Here is an 18259-nt window from a genome sequence, read left to right on the forward strand (position 1 = left end):
ATCTGGCCCACCCTACACCCAATGCCACCCTCCCACGGGCCTGGCACGATTTTCCTGTCTTCCTGCCTAGCTAAATCCTCCCAGTTTTAAGGCCCATTTGAAGTTCCACCTCCTTCGCAATGACTTCCCAAATCCTTTGGCCTACAGCATTTACCATATGTAGCATATATTTTTGCACATTTAAATTTTTCATCTTGTTTCAAATTCATTTATTCATTTGTCCATTCATTCGTGTACTTGTTCATTTAGTGAGTACCATGTTTTTCAAACACGAGCAAGATGCCATTCTGTAAACAAAACGAGACCCCGGCCCTCCTAGAGTTCATAGTCTAGTTCACTATCTACCGTCAGGGATTATCTTAGCTCCTCCGCCAAATCATCAGCATGTTGAGTACACAGAGGGTGAACGCTTCTTTGTGAACACGTTGCCCCCCCACCAGAATTCAACAGTATTGGCTAAACTGAGTATTTTTTAAGCCACATCTTTGCATCAGGTAAGCTATTCTTAGCATGAGCTTACATATTCTTGTGGGGTCATGCCCATACCACCCAACACGCACATACTCATACCAAAACTTGCAGGCTCACTCGGCAAGACTTAAGTCAGTGAATTCCCTACATACTGGACAAAATTCTTCAGCTTCTACTTGTCCATAAAATTTTGGTCAGACGTTACCAGGAGCCCTTCGCTCATCATCCAGACATAAAGCACAGGGTACGGGAGGCCCGAACCCTGATGAGGAGCTGAGGTTTTGCCCCACGACAGTGTAAGGCCATCACCTAACTTTAAATAAGTCTGGGTAAAACAAGCAACAACCGAATAATGATAGATGTGGATAAATCCTATAAATGTTTTTTGACCTGGTCAAACGATTAGAACAGGCAGTTAAGTGGTACCTCTACGCATGCAACTCAACCAGGTAGAGTCTAATAATTTCACATTAATATTCTTGAATACAGATCTACATGAGAATTATCTGTGGGCACTTTTTTCTCCCTCCACCCATCTCAGTTAGTGCTCCAGGGGCAGGATACCAGACTAACCCTGTCTCTAGTGAGTGCCTTGGGGCAAAGGTTGGCAAATTGTTTCTGAAAAGAATGAGATAGTAAATATTTCAGTTTCTTTGTGGGCCATGAGGTTTCTGATGCAACTGTGACACTCTGCTTGTACGGAGAAAAATCGAAGATAATTTGTAAATGAACAAGCACTAAGCTTATGTTCCAATAAATAAAATTAAAATTAAAAAATTTTAAAAATTTAAAAATTAAGTGTGCGGCCGTATCGGCTCGTAGGCCACAGTTTGCCTATCTGTGCCTCAGGTGATCGAATGACCTTTTTTTCCCTGAACAGAAAGATCTCATGACTCCAGTATCTGAAGGAAAGAAGTTAACTTCAAAAGGGACACAGCTTGAAAGCATTTCACCTTTAAACATGGTTTTCCCAGCTGGACACACAGGCCGTCGCTCGTCTTGGTGTAGTGGCTCACAAACTCATTCAGCGTTGGAAACGTTCTTTTCTGGCTAAGGAAAAACTCCCCTTCGTCCAGTCTTCTGATTCTGTAGTGCTTCACAACCCTTTCGTCTAAAACTGGAACCCAAAATAAGTCCTGTTAATAATACACTTCTTGCCAAAGCCAAGCAGATTTACTTATTTTGTGGTCATGGTTTTAATGCATGAAACGAAATTTTCCTAAGTCCCACTTGTTTCGCAAATTGGTTTCAGAGAAGACTTCAGGAAGCTTAAATAGCAGAATCAAAAGGGAAAAGAATTGGGAAATCACATTTTATTTTTAATTTAGTTTTTAATTTTATCTATTTATTCCTGAGAGACACAGAGAGAGGCAGAGACGCAGGCAGAGGGAGAAGCAGGCTCCATGCAGGGAGCCCGACGCGGGACTCGATCCCGGGACTCCAGGATCACGCCCTGGGCCGAAGGCGGCGCTAAACCGCTGAGCCCCCCGGGCTGCCCTGGGAAATCACATTTTAAAGGAAATATAAAAATAAAGGAGTGAGGTCATCACTAAAAAAAAAGCGAGGCTTGGAGGCCTATTGGACTTGATTAAAACAAGCCATTAAACTGACTCTCACTCTAGGGGCGCCTGGTTGGCTCAGGCGACTCTTGATCTTAGGGTTGTGAGTTCCAGCCCCACAGTGGGCATTGAGCTCACTTAAAAAAAAATTTTTTTTTTTGACTCTATGCTACTAGCAATGCAAAGAAGGAAACATTATCCGTCTCAGGAACACCGTAGGATGAGATGACACAGGTTGTTTGGAAACCGTTCAGCTGTACCCGGGACAGAGACCACGGAGAACGGTGTCCCAGGAGATGCCCCAGCGCGGACGCTGAGCTGGGCGGCGGCAGTGCCCTCAGGACTCCGGGCAACACTGAGCGCCTCTGCGGGCGGCGAGACGCGGGCTAACACCGTCCCAGCGCGACGCCAGCAGCGAGCCCCAGGGCCCGCACGGTGCAGCCACAGCGAACGGCATAGACGCCCACCCGGCTTCAGACCCCCTGACGCGGGCTGGACGTTGGCCGCGGTTGCCTGGCACCAGCCTCCCCCCTCGGGCAGCAGCTCCCGAACGCTGCTCCCTTAAGAGCGCGTGGCCCAGAGGTGCGGGGCCAGCCCTGAGCCAAGCTACGGCGCCCAGAGCACGAGGACTCGATCCCGGGGCTCGTGCCACGAGGCTCTGGGAGGACAGGAAGGCGCCTGCTGTTCCGGTGGCCGTTTTGTCTCCGTGTCCGCCACGGCTGGGAGCTGGGGCCACCGGCGAAACCTCGCTGCCGGGCAGGGAGACGCTTTGCCGAGCAGCCGTCTCCTCGGCGTGGAAGGTGAAGCCTGGCCCCGGAGCCCCCAGCTTCGCTTCTCGGCTACAAGAATCACCGAGTCACCTTTTTCACTTAAGCTAGTGTGAAGGGCGTGGGAGGTGGTGTTAAAAGCACTTGCAGGGATCCCTGGGGGGCTCGGCGGTGTGGCGCCCGCCTTCGGCCCAGGTCATGACCCCGGGGTCCCGGGATCGAGTCCCGCATCAGCTCCCCATGTGGAGCCTGCTTCTCCCTCTGCCTCTCTCTCTCTCTCTCTCTCTCTCTCTCTCTTTCTGCGTGTGTGTCTCTCATGAATGAATAAATAAATAAAATCTTCAAAAAAAGGCACTTGCATTTGAATACTGACTAATGCACTTCATAAGCTGCTCTTTCATTTAGCGAAGTTACTGGTGAGAACTGAGCGGCATTTACCAGGCGTACAGATTATTCTGAATTCCTGCTGACTACAGAAACTTGGGCTCCAATAACCCCTCAACCTGGAGCGGTGTCCTCAAGAAGGAAAGAAGACTGAGTAGAGGACAGCTCAGCCCCGGCCTGGAGGTCTACTGAGGGCGCGCTGATGGCTGGGACAAGGTTTTCCTTACAAAATAATCTGCGTGTGTCACAACAGCTAAAGTAAAAAAAAAAAAAAAAGCAGACGATACCAAGTGCTGCCAGGGAAGCAGAGTAACTGGAACCCTCATACACAGACGACGGAAGTGTGATTTTCACGGTCATTTTAGAAAACTGTCATGATCGAAAGCTGAACATGATCATTCCTATAGTACAGCAATTCCACTCCAGCGCATATAACCAACAAAATGTGTGATATGTGCACCAAAACACATGGACAAGAACGCTTTTAGCAGCAGCGTCTGTAAGGGTCTAAATCGGGGAACGATCCAAATGTCCATCAACTTGTAGGAGAGACTAAGAAACTGTTGTGTGCTTGTCCAGGGAATACCATACAGGTTTGTAAATAAACAAACTATAAATGCATCGACATGAATGAATCTCACAAACATTACTTAAAACTATTGTTTAAAAACTAGCAGAACGACTGATATTCGGAGTCAGACTGGCAGGTCAGTAGGATTCTTTTTCCTGACTGGATGCTGGTTTAGGTGGGTACATCCACCTTCCGAATGTTCATCAAACCAAACCCTTACAAATCGTATACTTTTATTACATATGTCACACATCAGTTTAAAAGAATTTTTTTAGGGGCTCCTGGGTGGCTCAGTAGGTTAGGCACCTGCCTTCAGCTCAGGTCATGACCCTGGGGTCAAGCCCCACATTGGGCTCCCTGCTCAGCAGGGAGCCTGCTTCTCCATCTCCCAGTGCCCCTCCCCCTGTATGTGCTCTTTCTCTCAAATAAATAAATAAAATATTTTTTAAGAAAACAGAGAACTTCATGAGAGACCCCTAACTCTGGTGTGGAAAGGGAGGTGGGCAGGGGGTGGGGGTGACTGGGTGACGGGCACTGAGGGGGGCACTTGGCAGGATGAGCACTGGGTGTTTTGCTCTATGTTGCAAATTGAACTCCAATAATAAATAAATAAATAAATAAATAAATAAATAAATAAATAAATAAAATAAGAAAAAACAGAGAACTTCAAAAAAAACTTTAATGTTCTCTAAATTACAAAAAAAGGTAAATATGTGAGGTGATGACTATGTTAATTAACTCAGTGGGAGTAATCCTTTCACAAAGTATACGCATATCAAATCGTCACATTGTACCCTTTAAATATCTTATAATGCTCTCCTTGTTTCTCAATAAAACTGAAAAAGAGTCACATCATCTGCATACAGAAAAACATTTTAGTTTTTTATAGTACAGAGGGTGGGAGTATATATGGATTCTCTAAAAGCCATATAAGCTTTTAAATAAATTAATTAAATAAATAAATATAATATAATAAATAAATAAAAATTTTATTTATTTATTCATGAGAGACACAGAGAGGCAGAGACACAGGCGGAGGGAGAAGCAGGCTCCCTGCAGGGAGCCTGACACGGTCTCGATCCCAGGACCCTGGGGTCATGACCTGAGCCCGAGGCACATGCTCCACCCCTAAGCCACCCAGGCGTCCCACCATATAAGTTACTTAAATTACAATTTTTGAAGTATCTGCAACACACTCTTGGACTCCCTGGTCTGTCAAGTTATCATTCCCACTGCCCTTGACTCCTGGAACAATGTTAGTTGCCCTGTATGATCATCACCAAATGGAAGGGTTTTACCAGGATGTAGAGCTAAGCTCATAACAACTCCTATATATGGATTAAAAGTCTAGCAAAAAGATCAAGGAGGACTGTCAACAATATTAGCCCAATTCATTTCTCCACAAAGTAATAAAAATATTAGAAGTAGAAACATAGCTAAATAGAACGTATACCTGCAATTTATATGTATATGATTGGCCTGGGAATTCAAGCTTTGCCATTTATCAAACAGAAAAGTGCGTAGGTTATAGCTGAGATGTCCAGCAAACCAATAGGGTCATAATTAGAAATGACTGGAAGCAAAAAAAAAAAATTCCCCTCTTTTAAACAAGATGAACAATACCTGGTTTCAACCTGAAGTGGACTGTGTGGAAATTAGACATAAGCAGGAATTCCTTTTTTGATGTGCCACAAAAGATCTAAAGATTTCCAAGCTAGAGACTAAAATCAATAAACGACTGAAGGGTTAAAGTACTCCCTGTGATTTTCTTAATAAGGGATGCAAATCACAATGATTGATATGGCTTTGGCAATTGTTATTGATTATAAAGAAAGCCTAAATAAATGTTTGCCAACTCTGGCAAGGTTTCAAGTCTCAACTGTAAAAACCAATACTTTGCAATACATTTAGAGCTCTCAGGCACAATAAAAGTAATTCTGTTTAATAGAAAAAGCAATAGATCGGGACCCCTGGGTGGCTCAGCGGTAGAGCGTCTGCCTTTGGCCCAGGGCGTGACCCTGGGGTCCCGGAATCGAGTCCCATGTCGGGCTCCCCGCAGGGAGCCTGCTTCTCCCTCTGCCTGTGTCTCTGCCTCTCTCTCTGGGTCTCTCATGAATAAATAAATAAAATCTTTAAAAAAGAAAAAGCAATAGATCAGGAAATGCAAGACCCAGGTTACAATTTAACTTGTATATGACCAAAAACACATCAATCTCACCTGGCCTCAGTTTCCCCATCCTTAAAATAAAAGAGCAGGCTTTAAGAAATCTGCAAATTTCCAATCATTTCCACCTTAGTAACCAACCATTTCTGATGGCTGTTGCTTTCTCTCCCTGAATTCCCTTTACTCGTTGCAGTCCTTTCAAAAACTTAATTCTTACCTCGGAGCCTTGAACGCACCACTTGGATGCTCTTCCTACAAATCTCGTCGTCGTCGCCCTAGCCAGGCCCCTTCCTTCGGGTCTCAGTTTAAATTCCAAGAACCACCCTTCTCCACCCACCCTATGGAACGCACCTCTCCCCACCCAGCTCCCTCCTATCACCCCATTTAATTGTGAAAGTCGGGCAGCCCCAGGGGCCCAGCGGTTTAGTGCCACCTTCAGCCAGGGGTGTGATCCTGGAGACCCGGGATCGAGTCCCATGTGGGGCTCCCTGCATGGAGCCTGCTTCTCCCTCTGCCTGTGTCTCTGCCTGTCTCTCTCTCTCTGTCATGAATAAATAAAATCTTAAAATAATAATAATAATAATAATAATAATAATAGTGAATGTAGTGATCTCAGTAGAGGTAGCTCCCTGATGGCAGGGGCTCTGCTATTTTGAGCCAATATCTAATCGGAGCTCGGCACAGAGTTAACAAATAACATCAGCATTTGCTAAATGCATGGACGACGATTCACCAGCTCTTGAATTTGAAGTGAAATATAAGCTTCTGATGTCTGCTGCACAATTAAATAGGTAATTATGCAAATATTTCAAGATAAACTTCCCTGGAATTTTACTTTTAAAGGTGGAATTTTACTTTTAAAGGGAGGAAAACACTCTTCGCCCCAGAATATAAATACTATTAGAGGAACAGTCATTCAAATTTGTATCTATTTTTTATGTTTCTGCAGCATACCTAACCCAGATATAACTATTCCATCTCTGACAGCCCAGATATTTATCTGACTGGAAGACTGTACGTATGTGTCCATCCATCCATCCATCCATCTATAACGTACAAATTAGACCACAGAAGCTACATCGAGGAAATTCAATACCTTTTAATCAGGGTGAAGGCACTTTTAATATTATATCCTTGAGTAATCAAGTCCAAAATATATGATTGTCTTTTAAAAGTGGTTTTAATCCGTTAGTAGTGAGTCCAGACATTTGCGAGTGGTCATTCCTGATAAAGATTGAAATCCGGGGGTCTCAGAATTAGGGAGAGATGAATTTTTCTCTATTCCTTTTCTGGCTCACTGTGATCTTTGTGATTGAGCCAAACCTATTGCAAATTCTACGGACTATCGGTGAATGATCATGTTTGTGCCATTGTCACCGTCAGTGACGGAGCTCAGACTAGTTAAGCATTCTAGTAGTTCATCTGCAAAAACCATAAGGCTAACTATAAAATATAATGGGACCATTCATCAACAAACTCAGGAGCGTCATGATTGAATGGATTTAGCTAGAAGGCCAGGCATCCCGAGCTTACATCTTGACTCTCATTTATGCCGTTTGACCTGGGGGAAAATGTTTCACCCGTCAACAGATTAATCTACCAGAACATGTCCAAGAATTAGGATGTATTGCAGAGGTGTAGGTGAGCATGAAGGAGGAGGACGACGTGGGTTTGTTGAACGTTGAAAGAATTCAACTGCGTCTTCTCACGAACTTCTGTGAGGGCCGAGGCACAGGGCGCGTGGTGACGCGGCCACCTTCACACCCAGGGCAACTAATTCGGGGGGAATCTGTGCCATGGGGATGGCATGTCCCACTTGCAGCCCTCTTTGCCAGGCTCCAGTGCTTCCCTAAGTGGCTGATGGCAGATCGAGAAGTCCCGCTTTCTTACTCAGCTTTCTCCTAACTTTATATTCTCCTCACCTGGGATTGTCCCTGACGGTAGGAGAGGGTGTGCCTGACGCTACACAACGCAGTGCTGTGAGTTTTGGCCTAAAAGCGCTTCCCAGGAGCTCTGTCCCCCTTGCACCACACCGCTAACGTCTTAGTTACCTGCTAAATAAATCAGTACGAACTCCAAGATATCCCAAAATTAGATCTGTACAAGACAGAACCTCCAGAAGTGGACTTCAGGATACAACAAGAGCATTGAAGCTAGAGACTGTGTCTGCAAGACACGGAGACAAGCTGGTAGCTCCAGTGAAAAATATCGGCGAAAAGAGCAGTCTGGCGTTTTATAGATAAACAAATGGTTGATTGAGCGGATTTTCATTTTTCAGCTCATCTTCTGGCATCATCTGGGCAGAGCCTCATTCCTCCTGACTGATAATAATCTGTTCCCCTCCTGAGTAAAACACTACGGCTTAGATGATCGAACAACGGATTGAAAATCAAGAACTCGCTGCCCTAATCTTATTCCACCAGTGATTTGTTCTTTGACCTTAGGCAAGGAATTTCATTTCAGTTTCCTTATCTAGAAAATGAGAATAATGATCTTATCTCTATACCCCCACAGGGATAGTTTGAGTGTCATTATTCACAAAGGATGATAGATACACCTAAATGTGCAATGTCTGAGTGCTGTGTCAGAACATCAGCATTATCGAATAGCTTTGTCAACCAAAAGGAGCCACTTTCAAAGTAAAATTTCCCACTCTTTGCACAACAATGGCCACCAAAGGCACTAAGTGACGAAATTGCTATTAATTTGGTGCGAGAGAGCTCTTGGGCTTGGAAACTCCCGTTTATTAGTAGTCTTCATTCAAAACTATTATGAATGGGATCCCTGGGTGGCGCAGCGGTTTGGCGCCTGCCTTTGGCCCAGGGCGCGATCCTGGAGACCCGATGCCTTTGGCCCAGGGCGCGATCCTGGAGACCCGGGATCAAATCTCACGTCAGGCTCCCGGTGCATGGAGCCTGCTTCTCCCTCTGCCTGTGTCTGCCTCTCTCTCTCTCTCTGTGACTATCATAAATAAATAAAAATTTAAAAAAAAAAGAAAAAAAAAACAAAAACAAAACTATTACGAAGACAGCCGTGGCTATCAGAAATCATGCTACGGCTGCTCTATACCAATAAGCAAATAACACTTAATTGAGCTATTATATTGTATCTCCACTAAAACAGAATTCAAGGGGATCCCGGGGTGGCTCAGCGGTTTAGCACCTGCTGTCGGCCCAGGGCGTGATCCTGGAGTCCCGGGATCAAGTCCCACGTGGGGCTCCTGGCATGGAGCCTGCTTCTCCCTCTGCCTGTGTCTCTGCCTCTCTCTATGTCTATCATGAATAAATAAAAAATCTTTAAAAATATATATATGTAGAATAAAACAGAATTCAAGGCACACACTCACTTTACACTCTATATTGTTCTACAGCAGATAGAGTAGGATCCCAACATGAATAGTTTGGAAAGGAGAAAGTACATCTGTCTTAAAATATTAAAGCAGTATCATGGGGAAAAGTTGTTACCTCCTTATCTGGGAAAAAAAAAAACCGCACACAACACAACCAAAGGGAACGAGCAACTATTTTTATGCATCCACCTCAACTAGTGGATCCTTAAGGACATACGCCTTGGACGTTGGTCAGTACCTCTATTAAACTGAAAGGCTAAGTTAAGTGAAGAGCAATTAAGAGAGAATGTTCTCATTTGTTGACGTAAGAAAACTTACTAAAAATACTGTTTGAGGACATATGCAATCACTAGTGACCTTTATAAGTTAAAGATGGCACCATCAGTCACCCTGACACACAAAAATCGATGGTCTCTTCCGTATCACGTAGCCCAGAAATCATGAGCCTGAACCATATACTAAGTACTTATGACGTTTTTGAGAACCACGTTGGTCTTACCCTCAAGACCCCTACGGCCTGACTCTTTCCAAAAGTAAGCAACGCTCCTTCAAAGCTGGCTCTTACAGCCTCAGAACAGCATGTCAATTGTATTGTTTACACATAAGTTAAATCTTAAGAAGATGAATATCTCAGGGCACCTGGCTGGCTCAGTCGGTGGAACATGCGGCTCTTGATCTCAGGGCAGTGAGTTCGAGCCCTTCACTGGGTGTAGAGCCCACACTCACACACACACACTAAAAAGAAAAGAAAATGAGCATCTCTTTAATTAATAATGCGTAATTGTCACACTGAATATTTTTCCAGATAACTGGGAAGTATCTCCCGCAGTTTCCCATGAAAACGGCATTTGCATCATCTAATATTGCAGAGAAAGTCTCCAGGAAACAAGCTGACTCTTTATTCCTCTCGGGACTCTAACATCTCACTCAGTATTATATCTGCAATAAATCACCAGGAATTTACATGCTTGGATTATATTATCTCAGTTTCCTACAGAAAATCTTTCACCGGGCTGAGATTTAATGTGACATGAGAGTCAGTGCTTCCACTTTTCAGAAGTTACCCTAAGGAAATAACCCAAATACTGACATGCATTTATTCTGCTACATGCATGCTTTGTTCCAGAAAGACTCAAAGGCTTGCATAAATTATCAAAATGGAAGAAAACCTAGAGTAAGTGACTAAAGGAAGGAGGACAAAAGGATGCTACTCCAGGAGCAAGGCCGGCAGGCTTTGCATTCGGATCCAGGGTTGCTGGTTGCTCGCGGAAGACGGGGCTCTCTGCATTCCTGGCAGCTCGGGCCTTGAGGGAAATCCAGCCAGTCACCTGATTCCCTGAAGAGTCAGAACATCAGCTGTGACTCAAAACCAAAACCAGACAAAAAAAAAAAACTATTTCTGGAATTGAAATGAGAGAGAAATTTCTCACGTACATAGGTCCTCGTCCAGAAAACACAGAACATGGAAAAAAGAAAGAAAACACGGAAAACGTAACGGGTGCCACAGCAGCAGCCTTCTGAACACAAACACACCGACGCGTCGCGAAAGGCTGGTCCTCATCGCGTCCACTACTGGAGGCCCCTTCCCAGCATGACGTTCAGTAGCAGCATTTACGTGGGAAACTCAATGCAGCTCATCATCCAGAATAGGAAAAGCCATACGCAAAAAGGACGGCACCGCAGCGGGTTTATGGCGCCAGGTGACTGCTAAATCGCGGCACATCTCAAAGTGGAGAGTTAGAAGTATGATCGTGAAATCATGGAGCACAAGAAGAGACATCAGGTGCGAAGGAAATGAGAGGGACACAAAATTAAGAGAACAGTGTAACTGGGGTCACGAGGCTGCACCGGGCGGCTCCCCCACCCCGGGGCCCGCGGCCGCGCGGGGAGCCCAGCTGAGCTTCCCCGGGAAAACCGCGCTGGCACAGGGGCGAAGAGGACCCCATCGGCCGACACGAAGAGATCGAAGAGATCGGCAGGTCTGTGGGCATTTTCCTCCCTCTGTTTTCCAGCCCCGCGGCGATAAAGGTAGAGGGACTTTAAAGCAAGAACAAATACGTAATGTTCAGGCTTTTTTAGAGAAGCAGTGCACGCCTGGGGTCCACACGTTCCTCGCAAGGCTGTCTATGCCGATACTGGGTATTCTTTTTTTAAAGATTTTTTTATTTATTTGTTCCTGAGAGCCACAGAGAGAGGCAGAGACGCAGGCAGAGGGAGAAGCAGGCTCCATGCAGGGAGCCCAATGTGGGACTCGATCCTGGGACCCCGGGGTCATGCCCCGGGCCAAAGAGCCCCCCCCGGGGGGGGCTGCCCCCGATACTTGGCATTTTCTTTGTACAAAGACCCCCAGGAACTCATTTCTTTTTGAACTTGATGCTTAAAATCAGAACAGAAGCATCTCCTCCCGCGTAAGCCAGTGACAGGCCGCACGAGCCTCCCCGCTTGCCTTACCCGCCCGGGAATCCGCGGCGAAACTGATTTCTAAACTGCGGTAATTATCTCCCATTAGAAGCTCAGCAAAATCTATTTCTCTGTTCTTTTTCATTGATTTTTGTCCTTCTTTATGTCCCGTCGTAGTTGACACCGTGTCTCAGCGCCGCAAGCCAACCTAAAACCTCCTGAGTGAGCAAACACATGCACACGTGAGATGATGAGGAAAAGGTGCACCCGCTGCCCGTCAGGCCCTGGGGACGAGCTGCCCATCAAGGGGAGAGGCTGGCCCGGGGGCCTGTCCGTGGAAGGGCTGACGCTGCTTTTCAGACTGTAGAAGGCGCCTCGGGAAGAACAACACGAGAGCAGACAGTCTGCACGCGCTCCCCGTCTTATCAGCAAAAAGAGGCCGCGACGTGTGAACAAGAAGAAATTTTAAGGGTGACTTAGTCTCAATCCCTCCCCTTTACTGGTGGGGGAAGAAAAAACCCAAAACCCCGAGTTCTGGAGCCCTGAGCCGTCTGCAGGGCTGGGAGCCAAGTGTAGCCACCTGCGGGGACAGCGAGCGACGGCGGGAACTGCGAAACCTCCCACCGCTGATTTCGCGATTCCTGGTCTGTTTGTTTTAACCAAGTAGTTATTTACTGATTCCTCAGGAGAATGTTTCAGATCTCGAAGCTTTCCGGACAGCATCTTTCTTTTCCCTCCTTGCAAAAAAAAAAAAAAAAAAAAAAAAAAACTCCGTTGAAAGTGCCAGGAAGCTTTCCGCGTGCTGGGGGCTCCGGACCCGGCTCCTCGCCGTCCCCACCCGGGGACCAGCGGACACGTTACACGGAGCCAGCTCGGAAGTCGCTGCCGAGAGTAACGAATGAGAATTAAAATACCTTGAAATCAATCTTTATCTTCTTGCGAAACACAAAGGAGCTTCTCGTGTCTTAGCAAATTGGTTTTCATCGCAGGCTATCGTGTCCTTCCACTTGTTCCCTTGTTCTTACACACGCGTGACGGCGATTGGTGATTTGCTCACGATTCACGCACATTTCCAAGAGGCGGAAGCTCTCGTTCCTGGAAACTTCTTCGAGTTGAATGAGGACACGTGCCAGGAGCCACGTCCTGCTGTTTGCTTCAGAGAAGCGCTTGCTGACGACCGCCGAGGCTCTGGCGCTGGCACGTCGCCCGTCGCTGCTCAGCGCACACCTCACCGAAGACACGGGCCGCACCGGGAGGCGGCCGAGCACCCTCCTGAGGGCTCACCGGCTCCGGGGCGCAGAGGTGAACCGCGTGAGCACTCAGTGTCATCCGTTCCCCCGAAAAAGTTCAAAGCTCGTGCTCCAGTGCAAGGTGGCCCAACTGCAAGGTGCTCCGGCCTTCGGTGCAAAAGGCCGCCGTCCCCGAGCACAACGACAGCACACGGGTGGACCGTCCCGGGCGCCTCCGTGGGCTGCGCCCTCAGTGCTTCTCCAGGTAACGGCTCCTTTAATCCCGCCAGCACCCGGGGACAGATGCCATCTTCCGGATGTCACAGGGGAGAAACCCAAGTGTACGGGGAGATCAAGTAACTGGGCCGTGGGGCAAAGCAGGGAAACCCGTGCGGCGATTGGAACGCAGGTGACGACACTCGGAAGGGCTCGCTCTTGTGCCAAGTGGCCCCCGCGCCAGCTGTCCCCGCGGGCCGGCCAGGAAGCGTCCAGGCCGCCGGAGAAGGCGCTCCCAGCCCTGGAAGCAGACGAACCTGTGCACTCTGGCGACGAGGACGGTGCCGGCGAGCCGGGAAGGGTCCCCCGCGGGCGGCTCGGGCCCGGCCTCCTGGAAACGCCGCCTCAGTCCCCCTGTGACCTGCTGCTCCCGGGCCGCTGTGACCCGGGCCATCGCCCCACCGTCACGACCACCGTGAGCCCGGCCCTCTGCAGCGCTGCCCCCGCTCTTGCCTTCCAGGAGCCCAGGCCCTCGACGGGCCAAGGCCAAATCTCAACCCACATCGGGCCGGGGGACTGTACCTCGGGGACCGGCACTGCCGTCCTGAAGCCCCGGCCCGCTGGACCAGAGGTTGGCTGGGGTCCCCGGCTTCCTCCCACCTCTGGCCTCTCCCCCTCGGGCTGGGCAGCAGGCCCGCCCCGAGTCCTCGCCGCCGCCTGGGAGGAGCCCCTGGCTGCCGTCTCCTGGCCCCGTCGCGGCCCCCGTGCCGGTCACCCGAGGCCTCTCGCCAACCTAAATCTGCACCAGCTTTCTCCTTCTGAGAGCTCCCCGGTGTCCCCTTGCCTCGGTTCAGAAGCCTCGAGACCGTTCTCCACTGCCCCTACCCGCGAGGCTTAGGCGCTCAGGTGTAGGGCCCCGAACGCACTCGCTGCGTCCCGTCCTGCGGGCCCTCCAGGCAGCCCCGCCGCGCCCTTCCCCTTACCTGTTAGAGACAAGCTCATTACAAGGCCCGGCCCAGGCACCTCCTCCCCCGTGCGGCCCCCGCCCAAGCGAGCAGCCCACGGCGTCCTCCGGGCCTCGGGCACCCCGACCCGAGCTACCGAACTCCTTCCACGGTGCCGCCCCCATAAAGGGTGGGGAGCAAGTTCCCACCCCCTCAGAGGCCCTTCTAGCTGGACCAAGAATCCAACTGACATGAGACACATTAACAGGAGAAAAATCAACGTGAACGGAGCCCCCGTGCGGGGAATTCACAGGGACGTGGGAACTCCAAAGGCAGCCAAGCTACGTGAGGTCTCTATGTCGTCCCGACTACAGAGAAGCGGGGCCGGGGGCCGGCGGGGGGGGGGGGGGGGTCTGGGATTTCAGAGGAAGGAAATGTACGTCACGGGGTGATGGGAAGAGCAGGTGTTTAGTACTTCGGCGTTTGCCCTGCCGTACAGGTGGGTCACTCCGATAGAAAGCATTTTGCTAATGACTCGTATTCTGGAAAAGCCCTAATTTAGATTCTTCTTTGGGCTTAAGAGTTTCTCCTGAGCCCCCAAGGCCTCAAGTGCCTCCAGCTCAAAGTAATCCATACGCCAACGTGGCACACGGTTGGGGGGGGGGGGGGGACCCTGTCCCGAACCCTTTCAATATTCACTGTGTGCCTCCTGCACTGGATTTTGAGCCCTCTGATTGCCTTCGTTTATATAAGGCGTGTCCATGAATCATTCTTTCTTGGTCTTTGCCGTGGCTTCCAACAGGTGTAACACCCTTGCCCACCTCACTGACTCGGGATGTGGGGGGGTGGGAAGTGGGGTCAAACACAGCCTATGGCACCTCCCAGCGGAAGCTTTGAGCCTGGCTGCACCCCCCCCCCCGCTCTTCACCCCGAGAGCACCTTACCCCGGACAGCCACTGCGGCTCCCTCGGCCCCAGGCCCGGAGAGGAAGAGACGAGGAGCTAGGCCCAGGCCGGCCGCATGGACAGAGCCTCGCCAAGCACCACCAACCAACACCCTCGTGCGGAGGACTAAACCACTCAATTTTAGGGGCAAAAACTGACTACCACTGGGCATGTTAAAGAAAGCAGCGTGATTTCTGAGTAATATTTAAAAGACGTCAAAAGACCCAATTCAGACGGTAGCTGCCCCTTGCTCATAGCTCCGTGTGTCACCCTGGGTGAGTGACTTACCCCACGGGACCTCCAATCCCCTCCGTCGTAAAATAAGTGTTGTGGCCAGATGACCCAAAAGTCCTTTTCGGTTCAAATTCTTTAATTCCACTATGCTAGCCAGGCGCCGTGCGGAAATAAACGCAGTCGTCGCAACGTTTGAATGCGGCGGAGAAAAACTATGATTTCCACTTTCGGAGAGAGCAAACTGAGAGGCAACCTCAACAGATGAAACCTGAAGACTCTGGGGGATCCGGGGAGCCACGGCGGGTCGTACCCGTTTGCACGCGATGATGATACGTGGGCTTGATAGCTGAGAGTCTGCTCTGGGCTCTGGGGCTCCCTCCCACCCCGACGGCAACTCCACCACCGGACCTAACCCGTGGTTTTTACCACCTGAAATACCAAAGCGAACAAAACAAAATGCCAAAAATACACCACAAATTTCCCAGAGAAAAGAACAAAACCAGCAGCGTCTTAGGTCCATCCCACCCGGCAAATAGCACGTTCCACGCCCCCCCCCCCGCCCCCCGTCAGGCCACGACCACAAGCTGCCACGATGGGCCCAATGGTCTGAAGGCTCATTACTGCTCGGGTTTGATGCTAATGACAACAAATATATCAAATATCACTTGCTTTTTGCCAGGCAATGCCCTAAGTCCCTTCTCTGTATTATAGAAACTCATCTAATCCAAAGATCACCACTCAGGGGTGGACATTATATATTTTTTTAGGATTTCAATTTATTTATTTATTTGAGAGAGAGAGAGAGCATAGAGGAGGGGGTGGAAGGAGAAGCAGGCTCCCCGCTAGGCAGGGGGCCCAACGCGGGACTCGAACCCAGGACCTCAGGATCACAGCCCGAGCCAAAGGCCGATTCTTCACTGACCAAGCCACCCAGGGGCCCCCAGTAGATACCATTTTTTTAAGATTTATTTATTTATTCATGATAGACAGGGAGAGAGAGAGAGAGACAGAGAGAGAGGCCGAGGGAGAAGCAGGCTCCATGCAGGCAGCCCGACGCAGGACTCGATCCCGGGACTCCAGGATCACGCCCTGGGCCGAAGGCAGGTGCCAAACCGCTGCGCCACCCAGGGACCCCCTATACCATTTTTAATTTTCATTTTGCTGAAGAGGGAACCGAGGCACAGAGAGGCTGAGTGATTTGCCCCAAGCCACACCATGAAAGGGGAAGAATCCAAACCCAATCAGGCTACAAGGCTCACAGTCATAGACCATGGCACCTGCAAGGCGAGCGTCCAGCCGGAGCACGGAGGCCCTCGCCCTCCCAGCCTAGATATTTGTAGCATTAAATTCAGCTCCCAGACTTCTTTCAAATTGCCGGCATAAGAAAGAAATTCTCATTTCTACTCCAACCCATCGTTACCCTGCATCGTCCAGCGACATGTTTTCCTTGATTTCAGCTATTTGCTTACTCTCGTAGAAACCAGAGTAACAGGGTAAATATATTGATGTCTTTCCTGTGTGAGTGTGTCTTCACACATAAGAGATACACCAAAAATGATGCTTTACTAAAATCATACAAAAATAGGAATATGATGTCTGTTTTTCTCCTTTTATGCTTTCTGCCTCCTCCATAGTTTACTTCTGGCAAAACATTTGTAAACGCTTCTGAAGGTGACAAGGGGCTAGCCCTGCAAAGAGAAGGGATTTAAAGAAAGTTCCTGTCCTGCTAACACAGATAGGAAAATAAATTTAGTGCCTGCCGTGCACGGGCTCTGGAGACTACAGTACTTTCTCAGATCGCAGCTCCTGTGCCGAGGTTTCTAATGACTTAATGCAAAGCATGTTTCTGAAATGCATTAGGAATGACTTCATGATGGATGTGAAGCCGATAAATAGTCACAAAGCAGCTAATATGCATGTATCATTTTAAAGACACAGTTTAAAATCAGAGCTACTAATTTATTACGTTGGACTGTATTTATTCCGTTCGCTCCTCACACCATGAACACACTCTGTGTAGCTCCCACCACATAGTATGTAGATACCTGAATCGTTAAAAAAATTAAATGATTTTTTTTAATATATTTACTTGACAAAAGAGAGAGAGAGAGCATCAGCGGGGGGCGGGGGGGGGAGAGGAAGGAGGGAGAGAAGCAGATCCCCCTGAGCAGGGAGCCCAACGTGGGGCTCGAACCCGGGACCCCGGGGTCACGACCTGAGCCCAAGGCAGACGCTTCACCGACTGAGTCCCCCGGGCACCCCAAGGAAATCTGTACCTCCGTCAATTCTTTGACACTAATAAAGTAAAATTACTGCCAGTCGGATGTGTTTTCATTTACAGCACAGGCGCTCTCTTAAGGTTGAAACGTGCTTTCACCCAAAACCTGATGTTCTACGTTCTTCCCCTTCCTGTAAGTTACTGGGTCGTGACCCCTAGAAACAGAAACTCCCTGGATTGTCGCCGTCACGGCTTGTTGTTTCCTGTGGCGCCGCGAGAGGGAGCAAAGCCCCGGAGCAGGGGCCCTGCACCTGCACCTGCACCTGTGCCTGCACCTGTGCCTGCACCTGCTGCGGCTGCGGGAGCCCTGCTCCAGGAGCCAGCAGAGCCTTAGGGCTAAAATAAGGCAGACTGACATCCGGCATCAGAGATGACATCACTGTGTATAAATACCACGTGGACTCTGCTGAAAGCTTAATTCTACGGGGTTTTTTCAATTTTTTTTCAATTTTTTTCGATTTTTTGTCAATTTTTTTTTTTTGCCATTCAAAAGTAACTAAAAGAAATTGAGGGACCCCCTAGGTAGCTCAGGGGTTGAGCATCTACCTTCGCCCAGGGCGTGACCCCGGGGTCCCGGGATCGAGTCCCACTTCGGGCTCCCTGCATGGAGCCTGCTTCTCCCTCTGCCTGTGTCTCTGCCTCTCTCTCTCTCTCTCTGTCTCTCATGAATAAATAAATAAAATCTTTTTTAAAAAGAAATTGATTAGATGCTTAAGACTCAGGCAGCCTTGAAATGCAAACATCTAATT

The 18259-nt window shown here is 48.8% G+C and overlaps 1 protein-coding gene across 1 annotated transcript in view; it reads right to left on the reverse strand.

Moving 5' to 3' along the window:
• The window catches only part of FRK (fyn related Src family tyrosine kinase), a 96462-nt gene that overhangs the window by 15765 nt on the left and 62438 nt on the right, over positions 1-18259 (reverse strand). Inside the window, exon 3 of the mRNA XM_072739384.1 lies at positions 1425-1588. Within this exon, the coding sequence (XP_072595485.1) occupies positions 1425-1588 (164 nt within the window). The remainder of the gene's footprint in view (positions 1-1424; positions 1589-18259) is intronic.

Source organism: Vulpes vulpes, chromosome 1, assembly GCF_048418805.1.
Source record: "Vulpes vulpes isolate BD-2025 chromosome 1, VulVul3, whole genome shotgun sequence".
Taxonomy (NCBI): Eukaryota; Metazoa; Chordata; class Mammalia; order Carnivora; family Canidae; genus Vulpes; species Vulpes vulpes.